At 60.2% G+C, this 14,212-nt stretch overlaps 1 protein-coding gene across 1 annotated transcript; it reads left to right on the top strand.

Annotated features, from left to right (window-relative positions):
* Positions 1 to 9,625: 9,625 nt before the first annotated feature.
* LOC101779603 (uncharacterized protein KIAA0754-like) lies at positions 9,626 to 10,664 on the top strand. Its single transcript, XM_004966890.1, has 2 exons — positions 9,626 to 9,764; positions 9,832 to 10,664. The coding sequence occupies exons 1-2, from the start codon at positions 9,626 to 9,628 to the stop codon at positions 10,662 to 10,664; spliced, it is 972 nt and encodes a 323-aa protein (XP_004966947.1).
* The last annotated feature ends 3,548 nt before the right edge of the window (positions 10,665 to 14,212 follow it).

Here is a 14,212-nt window from a genome sequence, read left to right as displayed (position 1 = left end):
ATAAGTTAAGTTGTCACATCCGGTTTTAAGGATAAAATCAAGTGCATTGAATACATGTGCGCTAGGATTAAGTTAGACACATATATGACATAAGTGAATAACAAAGACAATGTCAAAACAAATAAAGAGAGTATTAACCATTATTACATGACCGAAAGTCTCAATAAAACACAAGTCTAGTTTATTATGCAGCGGACTTTAAAGGTAGCGACGACTCCATAGGCAGCTGACTGAAAAATGAACGCCTAGAACTCCTCAAAGTCGTGCAGATACTCCTTCAGATTCACTTGGTTTGAACAGCGGTTTTGCAAGGGTGAGTACACTTATGGTTGGTACTCAACAAGTCGTGGGGAATAGTGTAGTGTAAGGTAAATCAAGGTATGGCTAAGGTTTAATCAGCATCAACTTTTAATTTAGTTGGTCAAATTTTATTAGCAATTAGCTAAGTGTAAGTTTATACCAGCCGAAATTAAATAAGAACATAAATAGAATAATAACATAATCACGAATAAATAACAACGATTTAAGTCCATCTTTCGATAATATTATCATGTGAGGGTCCAGGCCGCTCTTAACCGTGAGCAGGACTGATCGATCAGTTTTACACTTTGCAGAGGTTGCACATCTTTACCCACTAATCGCGTAAAAGTTCAAAAGAATTTTGGACCCAACCATGCGGTGTTTGCAAGGCACCATACCACACTTATGAGGTGTGATTGCATAGGGACGCTACAAGGCCTTTACAAAGATTCCCTAATAAGAAGTAGTCCGCTAAGGTTCCCGGACTAGTGGGTACAATGTCTTAGCTAAGCCCACTTCCCAAGAGGGCGGGTGCTATACCCCATCTGCAGCCGCCCCTCTTGCCCTTTCGGTAAGACCGCTTCAAACTAGAGTTTCTAATTAGTTAGCTAAGACTAGAGCTATGATAGTTCTGATGGTTGCACTATTTTCCTAGGTGGTCGCTCCATGTTCCAATTAAACTTTTATGATCTTGTATTAGTGAAAGGTATAGCATAAGTAAAGCAACTTTAATCATTGTTTTTAGTATAACCACCGTAACCCAAGTAAGTCAATAAGCATGAACTACCCAACATAAAGTAAACCCGGTTGGTCAAGGCATAGTGTTAGGGAGAAATATTAACGATCTCCTAAAGCCCATGAAAACAACAAATCATAAAGGCCCAAGCCTTCCTAAGGCAATAAAGACTGCCGTCGACCCAACACGGGAGGAGAGAGCCACGCTCTGCCTCGCCCGACCTAGTGTCTCGGGGTCAGACGTTCCCGACCCCTTGAAGACCAAACTCCACCTCGCCCGACCCGCGGGCCTGGGGTCGGAAGCGCCCCACCCCCCGCCACAAGATTCCGCCTCGCCCGACCTAGGGCACAGGGGGTCGGACTCACCCGGGCCCACCAGACAAGTATCCTCCTCGAGCGCGGGTCTCGTGGGCCCCCCTGTCGATCTCACCATAAATGGCCGCGGTTCTGACACGCAGAAAGGCGCTCGTGCCCCCGACGCAACCCGCCACAAGTACCCATGCGCGGCCGCACGGTACAAGCTACAGTGGTTGCGGCTTCCTCCGATTCGCTACAGGGCACTCATGGCCTGCGCCGCTTGGAGCAGGAGGAAGCCGCGCCCGTTCTCGTGCCCCGCGCATCCGGCGACAGGGACGCGACGTCCGCCTTCCGCGGGCCATCAGCAAGATGGCAGGATTAGCCACCTTCCCCGACAGACACAGGAGCCATGACGAAACACCATCATCACGCCTGGTGGCAACAGCTACCAAGGAGACCGTCGACAAGACTCGACGGCAGCCGTCCTCTTCCGGCGGATGCGTCGGCAGAAGCCGAAGGCCGGAGAGGACGCCGGCGGCCTAGGGACTTGGTCCCTCCCCTTGTGTTGTATCTCACTTGACTTAGCTTATCTCTTTTACTTCTCCTCACACCCGGTCTCACTTGTAACCCCGGTGGCCTCCTTACACTATAAAAGGAGAACCGGGGGCCCTGAGGCAGGGGACGACTTCAAGCCAACAGAACACGCTCACTCTCTCCTTTAGAGCCTCAGTGCACACCTGAGAGACTTGGGACCAGCTCCCTCTCTCGCCCTCCTGTAACCCCTACTACAGACCCCGCATGGGCAACACGAGCAGCTCCCGATACTGGACGTAGGGCTCTTCCTTGCCCAAACCAGTCTAAACCTTGTGTCTCCCACGCTACCATCCGAAGCCTTACACGCATAAAAGAAATTTACTAGTCTTAGTCTTGCTCCGCTAATCTTGACAACGACAGTTGGCGCGCCAGGTAGGGGACCTTTGTGCGTACATCACCAGCTTCAGATGGCCAACCACGAGGCCAGCTTCGCTCCGGGCTCCCTGATCCGCTTCGGGAGTCTGGACTTCCTCGCCACCGGGGAGGGGATCGAGTTGATTCCTCTCCTCGTCTTGCCCGCTCGTCCCACCATCTCTGACTCCGCCGCCGGGATAGCGGCGAGCGACCGGGCGCGCACTGAGGGGCCTCCCTCGGAGGGGTGGCTTTTCGGGCTGCGCAATGCCGCGGTGACGTACGGTCGTCTCTTGGTGCGGTTCATGACCGTGTCGCCTGCGAGCAACGAGCTCGTGGGCGTGGCGAGGACGACTTCCGACACCGGCTCCAACAACGGGAGCCACCACCCCTCATGCGAGTGCTTCATGGCCGACGTGCACTCCGAGGGGTCCAATGATAACGGCGCCGAAGAGAGGCAGAGGACTCCCGCACCGCGTGCCGTGGCTACGACCGGAGCCCTTGCCAGGGCCCCGGTGCGACCCCGACAGCCAGAGGCACTCGCGGCGTCCCGCCAGGAGGTCGAGCGCCCCCGCAACGAAGGCGGGGGACGACAACGGGCGCGCGACGTCCAGCAGTGCATCTGCGAGGACGAAGAGCGCCCTCAGCTCTTCGCTCACGCCAGCTAGAACATCGCCGCCGCGGCGGCCCTACTTCGACGACTCCCCGAGCCGGCGACGCCCGAGGAGCGTCAGGCGTACCAAGAGGTGCGCAACCTGCTCGAGTGCGCCGCCGTCCAGCAGGCGGAAAGCTCCGCGTACCGACGACGCGGGCAAAACGCCAGCAGGGCAGCACCCACCGCACCCCCTGAGAGGCGGGGGGAGTCTGTTCACCAGCCTCCTCCTAGGGCGAACCAGGCCGCGCCCGCTCGACGATACCGCCGCCCGCAGGAGGCGGGGCCCAGTCCGTTCACCGACGCGTCGGCCCCATCCGCGACGCCCGCGACACCCTGGACACGCGGAGGCGCTCCCGCGCAGACAGGGAGGAAGGGGTGGACCGCGGCTACCATGTCCACCGCGACGGCCGCTACGACAGCGAAGAAGATCGCAGCCTGAGCCCTGAGCCGGCGGGGCCCCGGGCCTTCTTCGCGCGCATCCTGATCGCGCCGTTCCCGCCACGCTTCAGGCAACCAACGAACGTGGCCAAGTACTGCGGGGAGACGAACCCCGGGCTATAGCTCAGCGACTACCGACTTGCATGTCAGGCTGGTGGGGCGGACGATGACCTGTTCATCATCCGCAACCTTCCACTCTTTCTGGCCGACTCGGCGCGAGCCTGGCTGGAACATATCCCTTTGGGTCGGATCCGCAGTTGGAACGACCTAAAGGAGATATTCATGGGAAACTTCTAGGGCACGTACATGCGCCCTGGCAATTCCTGGGACCTCCGGAGCTGCCGTCAGGGGTCAGACGAGTCCCTCCGGCACTACATCCGGCGCTTCTCCAGGAAGCGCACCGAGCTCTCCAACGTCGCGGACGCCGACGTCATAGGGGCTTTCTTGGCAGGAACCTCTTGCCGGCCCCTCGTCCACGAGCTGGGGCACCGAGGCCCGCGGACCACGGAGGAGCTCCTCAACATCGCCACCAGCTTCGCCTCGGGCGAGGAGGCCGTCGAAGCGATCTTCGACCGCTCCAAGGGCAAGGCGAAGCGGGAAGAGGATGCCGACGAGGGCGCCTCCAACCGCCAGCAGAAGAAGAAGAACAAGTAGCGGCGCGAGGCTCCCCTCGTGGCTGCTGTTGAGCGCAAGTGGGGACAGCCACCCCCAGAGGGCACCCCCGGCTTCTTCGACAAGCTGCTCAAGGGACCGTGCCCGAACCACGAGTTCCCCACGAAGCACTCCTACAAAGACTGCAACCTCATGAAGAGGTACTTTGTAGGCAACCCGGTGAAGGGCGACCGGAGACGAAAGCCCGACGAGGAGAAGAAGGACGGTAGAGAGAAGGAAGACGGCTTCCCCAAGGTGGACAGCTGCTTCATGATTTTCGGCGGCCTGGCGGCTTAGGACTCCAAGCGCCGCCAGAAGCTGGAGCGCCGCGAGGTCTACGCAGCCGAGCCTGGTACACCGGCCTCACCAAGGTGCTCATGGACGGAGGTAGCGGCCTCAACATTCTCTATGCCGAGACTCTCGACGCCATGGGGATCGACCGCTCCCGCCTCCACCCCAGCAAGGCGCCGTTCCACGGAGTCGTGCCGGGGAAACAGGCAATGCCTCTCGGGCAGATCGACCTGCCCGTCACTTTCGGGACTCCCTCCAACTATAGGAAGGAGGTCCTTACCTTCAAGGTGGTAGGTTTTCGTGGAACCTACCACGCCATCTTGGGGCGGCCGTGCTACACCAAGTTCATGGCCATCCCCAACTACACCTACCTCAAGCTCAAGCTGCCGAGGCCCAACGGGGTCATCACCGTCGGCACGTCTTTCCAAAAGGCGTACGAGTGCGACATAGAGTGCTGCGAGTACGCCGCAGCCATCACCTTCACGGAAAGCGCGCTCGTCGACTTCCTCCGCGCGAACAGCGATGTCTTCGCATGGAAACCCTCGGACATGCCCGGCATTTCGAGGGAAGTCGCCGAGCACTCCTTGAATATCAAGGCCGACTCCAAGCCAGTGAAGCAAGGTCTGCGCTGCTTCGACAAGAAGAGGCTCAAGGGCATTGGCGAGGAGCTCCAGAAGCTTTTGGCGGCCGGATTCATCAAGGAAGTATACCATCCTGAGTGGCTAGCTAATCCTATTCTTGTACGAAAAAAGAATGGGAAATGGAGGATGTGTGTTGATTATACCAGTCTCAACAAGGCGTGCCCAAAGGATCCGTTTCCTTTGCCGCGCATAGACCGGATAGTCGACTCAACAGCCAGGTGCGAAACCCTTAGCTTCCTTGACGCATATTCTGGCTACCATCAAATCGCGATGAAAGAGGCCGACCAGCTTGCGACCTCTTTCATCACCCCTTTCGACCCCTATTTCTACGTAAAGATGCCTTTCGACCTAAAAAACACGGGGGCTACGTTCCAGCGATGCATGCTTAAATGTTTCGGGGATCTCATCGGGCGAACCATTGAGGCTTACATCGACGACATCGTAGTCAAGTCCAAGAAGGGCGACCAGCTCATCCCCGACCTCGAACTAGCCTTCGAAAGGCTAAGAGACAAGCGTATCAAGCTCAATCCTGAAAAGTGCATTTTCGAGGTTCCGAGGGGCATGTTGCTGGGTTTCATCGTCTCCGTACGTGGCATCGAAGCCAACCCAGAGAAGGTAGCAGCCATCAGTGACATGGGGCCGATTCGAAACATAATGGGGGTCCAACGCGTCATGGGATGCCTAGCGGCCCTGAGCCGCTTTATCTCGTGCCTCGGCGAATGGGGGCTCCCTCTCTACCGACTCCTGAAGAAGACCGACCGTTTCGAGTGGACCGCCGAGGCCCAGGAGGTGCTTGACCGGCTCAAGGACCTCCCGACGAAGGCTCCAATCCTGGTCCCACCAACCGACGGGGAGCCCCTCCTGCTCTACATCGCGGCGACCACCCAGGTAGTTAGTGCAGCCCTGGTGGTGGAGCGAGAGGAGGAGGGACATGCCCTCAAGGTGCAGCACCCGGGATACTTCATCAGTGAGGTCTTGTCCGAGTCCAAGGTGCACTACCCGCAGATCCAGAAGCTCATCTACGCCATCCTCATCATGAAGAGGAAGCTGCGCCACTACTTCACCTCCCACCCGGTAACGGTCGTGTCGACGTTCCCCCTTGGCGAAGTGATCCGTAACCAGGATGCCACGGGACGGGTTGCGAAGTGGGCGCTCGAGCTGATGGACTAGGGCATCACCTATGCCCCTCGCACCACCATCAAATCTCAGGTACTCGCCGATTTTGTAGCAGAGTGGATGGAGATCCAGACACCGTCGACGCCGGAGAAGCAGGAGTACTGGACGATGTACTTCGACGGATCGTTGATGAAGGCTCGCGCCGGAGCAGGCCTAGTCTTCTTCTCTCCCCTTGGCGTACGCATGAGGTACATGATCCGCCTCCACTTTCCTGCATCAAATAATGTTGCCGAATACGAGGCCCTCCTCAATGGGCTTCGCATCGCCATCGAACTGGGCATCCGGCGGCTGGACATCCGAGGTGACTCTCAGGTAGTCGTCGAACAAGTCATGAAGGAGTGGAGCTGCCACGACCCTAAGATGGCCATCTACTGCAACGAAGTCCGTAAGCTCAAAGACAAGTTCAACGGGCTAGAGCTCAACCACGTCGTAAGGCGCTTCAACGAGGCAGCTGATGAACTGGCGAAGGTGGCGTCCGGCCGAAAGCCCGTACCCGATGGTGTCTTCGTGAGCGACCAATTCAAGCCCTCGATCCGGTACCAGGAGCCAGGGAGGGTCGGCGACGCGCCACCCGTCCCGGACCCGAGCTCCGACCTAGGAGAGGTCGGCAATGCGCCACCTGTCCCGATCTCAGGCGCCAACCCAGACAGGGTCGGCGACGCTCCACCTGCTTTAGGGTCGGAGGCCAACCCCTCCGACCCCGAGGTCATGGAGATCGATGCAAACCCAGCAGTGGGGCCCGACCCACCGCCTGACTGGAAATCCCCGTACCTCGACTACCTCATCCGCGAGACGCTCCCGGTGGACAAGATGAAGGCGCGTAGGATCACGCGCCGCGCCAAATCCTTTGTCATTATTGACCAGGAGCTCTACAAGCGAAGCCACACCGGCATCCTTCAGCGCTACATCCCGATCGAGCAGGGAAAGGCACTGATTCAGGACATCCACCCTGGAGCCTGCGGCCACCACGCCGCACCGGGAACTCTCGTCGGAAACGCTTTCCGGCAGGGGTTCTACTGGCCGACGGCGGTCACCGACGCCACCCACGTGGTCCGCACCTGCGAAGGGTGTCAATTCTTCGTGCGCCAAACTCATCTGCCTGCACAGGCGCTCCAGACCATCCCCATCACATGGCCCTTCGCGGTCTGGGGGCTGGACCTTGTCGGGCCCTTCAAGAAAGCGCCCGGGGGCTTCACCCACCTGCTTGTCGCCGTCGACAAGTTCTCCAATTGGATCGAGGAACGACAGGTCGCGCAAATCCAGTCCGAACAAGCGGTGCAGTTCTTCAACGACATCATCCATCACTTCGGAATCCCCAACTCCATCATCACAGACAACGGCACACAGTTCACCGGGAAGAAATTCCTCTTGTTCTGCGACGACCACTACATCCGAGTGGACTGGTCGGCCGTGGCACATCCTCGCATGAACGGGCAGGTTGAACGAGCCAACGGCATGATACTCCAGGGTCTCAAGCCGCGGATCTTCGACCGCCTCAAAAAGTTCGGCGGCCGATGGGTCGCGGAGCTCCCTGCAGTCCTGTGGAGTTTGAGGACAACCCCCAGCCGGGCGACTGGCTTCACCCCATTCTTCATGGTCTACGGGTCCGAGGCAATCGTCCCCATTGACCTGGAGTACGGATCGTCGAGAGTCAAGGCATACGACGAACAAGGGAACCAAGCATCGCTCGAAGACGCACAAGATCAGCTCGATGAAGCACGCGATGTGGCCCTGCTGCACTCAGCCAAGTACCAGCAAGCCTTACGATGCTACCACAGCCGCAAGGTGCAAGGTCGAGCCTTCAACGTCGGTGAGCTGGTGCTCCGCCTCGTCCAGGACAATACGGGTCGGCACAAGCTGACCCCTCCGTGGGAAGGTCCCTTCATCATCGCGCAAGTACTGCGGCCAGGCACGTACAAGCTGGCGACCCCTGACGGACAGATCTTCAGCAACGCTTGGAACATAGAACAGCTAAGACGCTTCTACCCCTAGCTTTTGTTTCCAAGTTCTGTACATAAACACTTCTGTAACTTAATAATTTACGGAAAGAAGAATTTTGAGTCAATTTCATTCAAGTTTCATATTGAACTCAGGGATATCCGACCCTGGCTCTGCCCCAGGGTCGCATATCCCTCGGGGGCTATCAGGGGCTCCGACCCAAGCCACTTGACATCTTCTCAAAATGCCTTCTCTTTCCAAGCCGACTCTCTTTATAAACTTTTGGGCGTGAAAAGGAGGGAGTGCACGAACGTCGTTCAGTCAAGACTGATCGGACTGCGAAAAAACCTACGCCCCAGCGGCTACGGTGCCTTCGCCCATCAATGCTTACTGACACACCCGACCCCGCTCCAAACTTTCCAAGTTCAAAAAACAAGTAAGAGGATCGAAAACTTTTTTCGGAAATTTATAGAGAAGGCCTTTATGGCCATCACAAAACAAGTTCAAAACTAACATATTTACATCTGGGGCGCTAGCCCGATACAGCTAACTCGTCCGGGGATCTTCGGGCGGGACGGCTTCATCCTCCAGAAGCTTCGCCAAGGCCTCCGCTGGGTTGAGCACTGACGCGTCGATCTCGTCCAGCTCGGCCTCGGAGTAGCCGGCGGCGTACCCCCCGCTCATCCCGACGAAGTTGATGCCGGAGTAGTGGGAGCCGAAGACGCCGAAGGACTGCCTCACGCAGACGCGGAGCGCCTTTCGGGCAATCTTGCAGGCCCGCCGGTACGTCCCGAGGACACGAGTCGCCAACGAACTTGTCCCCTCCCCTGGACCACGCCGAGGCCGTCGCAGACGACGCGGACCGCGTCCCGCAGTTTGCCGTGCTCGGCGCGCTCCATGTCAAGGACCTCCCTCAGCCGGGCGAGTTCGTCTGTAAGGCCCGTCCAGAAAAACCCGCCAAATCAGAAACTATCGCAACACCACAAAGGCAAAGAAACGGAAAGAGCCTTACCCTCGGACTGGGCCTTCAGCTGACGCTCCCGGTCAAGCCCCTGGGCCACGGTGGTCTGAAGCTCCTGCACTTGCACGTGGAGCTGACTGACCTCCGCCCCAAGGTCGGCCGCCACCTTCTTAGCCTCAGAGTCCCGGTCCTGCCAGGCCTTCTGCCGCTCGCGCCGGATGCGCTCGACGATCTTCTGAAGGGCTTCGTGCTCTCCCTTCAGCCATGCGAGCTCCTCAGCGTCATGGCAGGCCTTGTCAGCAGCGGCTTGGAACTCCTCGTAGTCGAGGCGAGCCTTCTCGGCGACGGCCTGGAACTTGGCCTCCGCCCGCCACGCGTCCTCCCGCGCTGCCTGTTCGCGCCTCCGTAGATCGTTGATGACCGGCTGGGCGGTGGTAACTTGCGCGGTGAACCCCCCGGTCCGCTGCCTCTCCAAAGAGAAGCGTTCCCAGAGCCCCCACTCGAGTCGGAGAAAATTGGACTTCCCCCGGCTACATTCCTGGAGGGCCTACAAGACAATACATCCTCAGGGACGGAGCAACGGGAGGAAAATAACCGATGGAGAAAACACCATACCTGGCCACCGGGGACGACGACGCCGTCCAGCTCCCCCAACACCGAAGACAGGGCAGCGCGGACGTTGGCAAGTCCGCCCTGCAGCACCTGCCACTTGCCCCACTCCAGGACGTCATCCAGCGTGAAGAGGGGTCTTTGCGGGTCGTCGCAAGACGTCCAACGCAGGATAGACCCATTCCACGCCTTAGGAACGGGATTGGTCGAGACAAGGGTAGAGGCCGCTCTGGCCGCTCCCGACGCCGCCATCCCTGATGCCGCTGTCGAGGTAGGCACCACCGCCCCGGAAGGTGTTGGCCTCACTTACGGCCCCGGCGCATGCACCTCCGCCCCCGTCAAGGTCGGCGCGGTTGTCGCCGACGCCAACGCGCGTTCCGACCCGTCCGTCGCTGCCACCGCCTCCGCCACGGCTGCCGGAGCGGGTGTCCCCGTCGCTGCCGCGTCCTTCGTCCCCGCCCCCATCGTGGCCTCCGGAGCAGGCACCTCCGCCCCCGCGGCTGCTGCCGCCTCTACCGCGGCTCCCCAGGTGGATGTCCCCGCCTCCGTCGCCGCCGCTGTCGCCGGGGCGGGTGTCTCCGCGTCCTCCGCCGCTGCTGTCCCCGTCGCGGCCACGGGGGCAGACTCTCCCTCCTCCGTCTCCACCGCCGTCCCCGCCACGGCCGCTGGGGCAACCGCCCCCGTCTCCGCCACTGCCGTTGGACCCGCACGCTCCTCCTCCGCCTCGTCGTCGTCGAGGTCAATTACCACCCTGGTCGGAGGGCCCCCAGGGGCAATGCTCTGCACCGCGGGGTCGGCCGAAGAGGCAAAGGGCGGAGCAGGGGTCGTACCCTGCCTCGTGCCCGGCTGCGGCTCCACCCCTCCAGTTGTCGCCGCAGGAGCCACCTCCGCGGCGGGGTCCACGGTCTCCTTGGCGACACCTCCCCTCGCCGCCGACGGGGTCGCGGTCTATCCCGCGGAGGTGGAAGACACCTGCGCCTTCTTCAGCACCAGTGATGGAACAAAGTCCCGGGGGGCGGCGCTGTGAGACAACAAAGAAGAACATCAGCAAAGGCGGCTCAATGCTAGGAAAGGAACGAAACGCACGAGGAATTTCCACATACACTCCCCCTGCACGAGGGCGGTGCGTGCGTTTCGCCTCCGAGCCTGAAGCCGACCCCGGGGCATCTGGCAACGGCCGCTTGCCGCTGCTGCTCTGCTCCTGGGCTGTAGGCAGAGGGATGGGGGTTGGCTCCGTCGACTCCTGAGGCGCGCTCCATGCCGACCCCTGGGGCGCGGCCCCAGAGCTTTGCGGGGCTGAGTCTCGGGCAGGCGGCCCGCCCGCTTCATCCCCCGCGACCGTTTGGGGGCGCGCCTCCCGAATAACGAGCGCGCCCGACTGGGGGGACAGGATGAACTCCTCCTCGTCCTCCTCCTCGTCATCCTCCTCCTCTTCCTCCTCATCGTCGTCGTCATCGTTCGGCACGACCTGGCCCCGCCACCACCGTTGGAACTCCCTGGCAGCCTTCTTTCTCTTCTTCGCCGTCTCCTTGTCCTTGCGCTGCTTCTGCTTCTCGGCAAGGAGACAGTTCTGCTGCCACCGCTCGGCGTCCTCTGGCATCGGCGGATGCGAGTTGATGACGCGGGTCATGTTGCCCTACGGACACAACAGCTTCCGTGTCAGAACAACGAACCAAGAAATGCAGGAAGAAGAAACAGGCGCGTGGAGTCCTCACCAGATCGATGAAATTCTCGTCCGGGCGCATCGGAGGGTGGCCGGGCACCGGGTAATCGGCGTCCTTGTCGTCCAGCGCCTCCCGGACTCGTTGCCGGATCTCGGAGGCAGCGAGCGCACCGGCCGCGAGGACGGTGCCCTCGGTTGGCGCGCTGGGGGTCATCTTGGCGAGCGAGCAGACCCGGAGCATCAGGGGCGCCACCCTTCGAGCATGGTACACCCCGATAACTCCGGCCCCGGTCAGCCCCTTTCCCTTCAGGTACTCGATGGCCTGAAGCAAGCCGATGATCCGCTTCTTCTCCTTCTCCACTGGGTCGTACAACCACACCTCCAGCGCCACTTCAATGACGCGGCCGGTGAACTCCAGCAAGGGGGAGTTGGAGTAGTTCTTCACGTAGAACCACTGCTGGTGCCACCCCTTGTGGGACGCCGTGGTCTTCATTGCCATATACTCCTTGGCGCGAGTATGGAGGAGGTGGATTCCGGCGCACCCTATCGGCACTAGGGTTGCCGCTGCTGGTTCCCTCTCTTCTCAGCCTTCTGGTACAAGTTGACCGCGAAGAAGTACTTTCACAGTGAGAAGTTGGGCTCAATGACTAGGAACCCCTCGCACAGCGCGACGAACGCCGCGATGTGCTGGATCCCATTGGGATTGAGGTGCTACAGCTCGAGTCCGTAGTAGTGCAGGAGCCCGCGGAAGAAAAGACTCGGCGGGGTCGCGAACCACCTCTCATGGAAGTGGGCGAACGACATGATGTAGCCGGCGGGCGGACTCGGCACCTCCTCCATCTCGGGGAACCGCCATTCGCTTCTCTCGATCCTCTCACAGAGGAGGCCCTTCCTCGTGAGGCCGTCGGCGCGTGAGGTGCCAAAGCTTGTGCGCGCCCAGGATCCCATTGCCAAGGGAAGAAAAGCTCGACGGCGGAAGGAGAGGAAGTTTGCGGTGCTGGGCGGAGGAAGACGAAGGACGCGCAAGAAAGCTAAGGGCGCGTGAAGAGGCGAAAAGACTTGGGGGCAAATAGCGAGCGGAAACGGCGAGGCGGACTCCCTGTCTTATAGGAAGGCGCGTGGGAAGCGGAACAGACGCCCCCGTCGCAATAAATGCGGCGCCAGGTACGCCCCGTCACGCCCGCTCCTTTTTCAGAAATCGTACGCACGACCTGCTGCAGGAAACATCCCCTCCTCTCTCGATTCGCGGGTTGGCGGCTTCCGCCACTTCGTCTCCCAGAGAGTACGCGCACAGCATCCTCCACGTCCGGCCCAAGGCGCAACCTTCTCCACGTCCGGCCCAAGGCCCACCAAAAGGTAAAAAAGGGATACGGGGCTGAAAACGCCCCTACGGCCCATTACGGTCCAGGGGTTCAAAGGCTGGCCCACCACGGGTTCGACAGCCGCCCCAGGGCACCCCCGAGCGAGGGGTGAGAGGAGACGGGTCTGCTAGCGGCCATTACCCGGGCGCACGGCAGCCTAGGGAGTCCCAATCTCACGTTCGAGTCCGGTCCGGCATCAGAGTTCATGGTTTTTCCCCGAAGAAAGGCAGCGACCCCCCGGATCCGACCGAACGGATTCGGGAACTATATGAACTGGCCGACCGGAACCTGGGGTACGCCACCAGCTTGGCCCGAGCCGAACCCCCCCGAATGGGGACCGGGACCCCACTCGAACCAACCCGTCAGTAGCTCAATGAGCACCACGGTTCGTCCGACGAGGATAGCGTGGCACGGCTCACCCCCTCCATCTCAGCGAACAGACGCTTGAGGGGTAACGTACAAAAGTCGACCTAGCCTCCCGACCGGTCCCCTACAACGCGCGGGGGCTAGCCTCGCAACCAATGACCACGCGGATGGTCACGACTTGAGGCTCCCAGACAGAAGGGAACAACAAGAAATCCTCCCGCGCCGAGTCGCCCAAAGGATGCTTCACCTGATCAACCTTCTCGGCCAAGCGCACAAACAACACTTCCCGTCCCTGATTAACTGCAGCTTGCGCGATGAACAGGGATCCCCTACGAACGGCGATAGCAGCCTCTGGAGGAGCGTCCCCACTCCACCACAGGCTCGGGGGCTACTGATAGGGAGAAATATTAACGATCTCCTAAAGCCCATGAAAACAACAAATCATAAAGGCCCAAGCCTGCCTAAGGCAATAAAGACTGTCGTCGGCCCAACACGGGAGGAGAGAGCCACGCTCCGCCTTGCCCGACCCAGTGTCCCGGGGTCAGACGTTCCTGACCCCTTGAAGACCAAACTCCGCCTCGCCCGACCCGCGGGCTTGGGGTTGGAAGCGCCTGACCCCCCGCCGCAAGACTCCGCCTCACCCGAACCAGGGCACAGGAGGTCGGACTCACCCGGGCCCACCAGACAAGTATCCTCCTCGGGCGCAGGTCTCGTGGGCCCCCCTGTCGATCTCACCATAAATGCACCGCGGTTCTGACACGCAGAAAGGTGCTCGTGCCCCCGACGCAACCCACCACAAGTACCCATGCGCGGCCGCACGGTACAGGCTACAGTGGCTGCGGCTTCCTCCGATTCGCTACAAGGCACTCATGGCCTGCGCCGCCCGGAGTAGGAGGAAGCCGCGCCCGTTCTCGCGCCCCGCGCATCCGGCGATAGGGACGCGACGTCCGCCTTCTGCGGGCCGTCAGCAAGATGGCAGGATCAGCCGCCTTCCCCGATAGACACAGGAGCCACGATGAAACACCATCATCACGCCTGGCGGCAACAGCCACCAAGGAGACAGTTGACAAGACTCGACGGCAGCCGTCCTCTTCCGGCGGACGCGCCGGTAGAAGCCGGTGGCCTAGGGACTTGGTCCCTCCCCTTGTGTTGTATCTCACTTGACTTAGCTTATCTCTTTTACTT

The sequence above is a fragment of the Setaria italica genome, chromosome IV (assembly GCF_000263155.2).
Source record: "Setaria italica strain Yugu1 chromosome IV, Setaria_italica_v2.0, whole genome shotgun sequence".
NCBI classification, from domain to species: domain Eukaryota; kingdom Viridiplantae; phylum Streptophyta; class Magnoliopsida; order Poales; family Poaceae; genus Setaria; species Setaria italica.
This window is presented reverse-complemented; position numbering and strand designations above follow the sequence as displayed.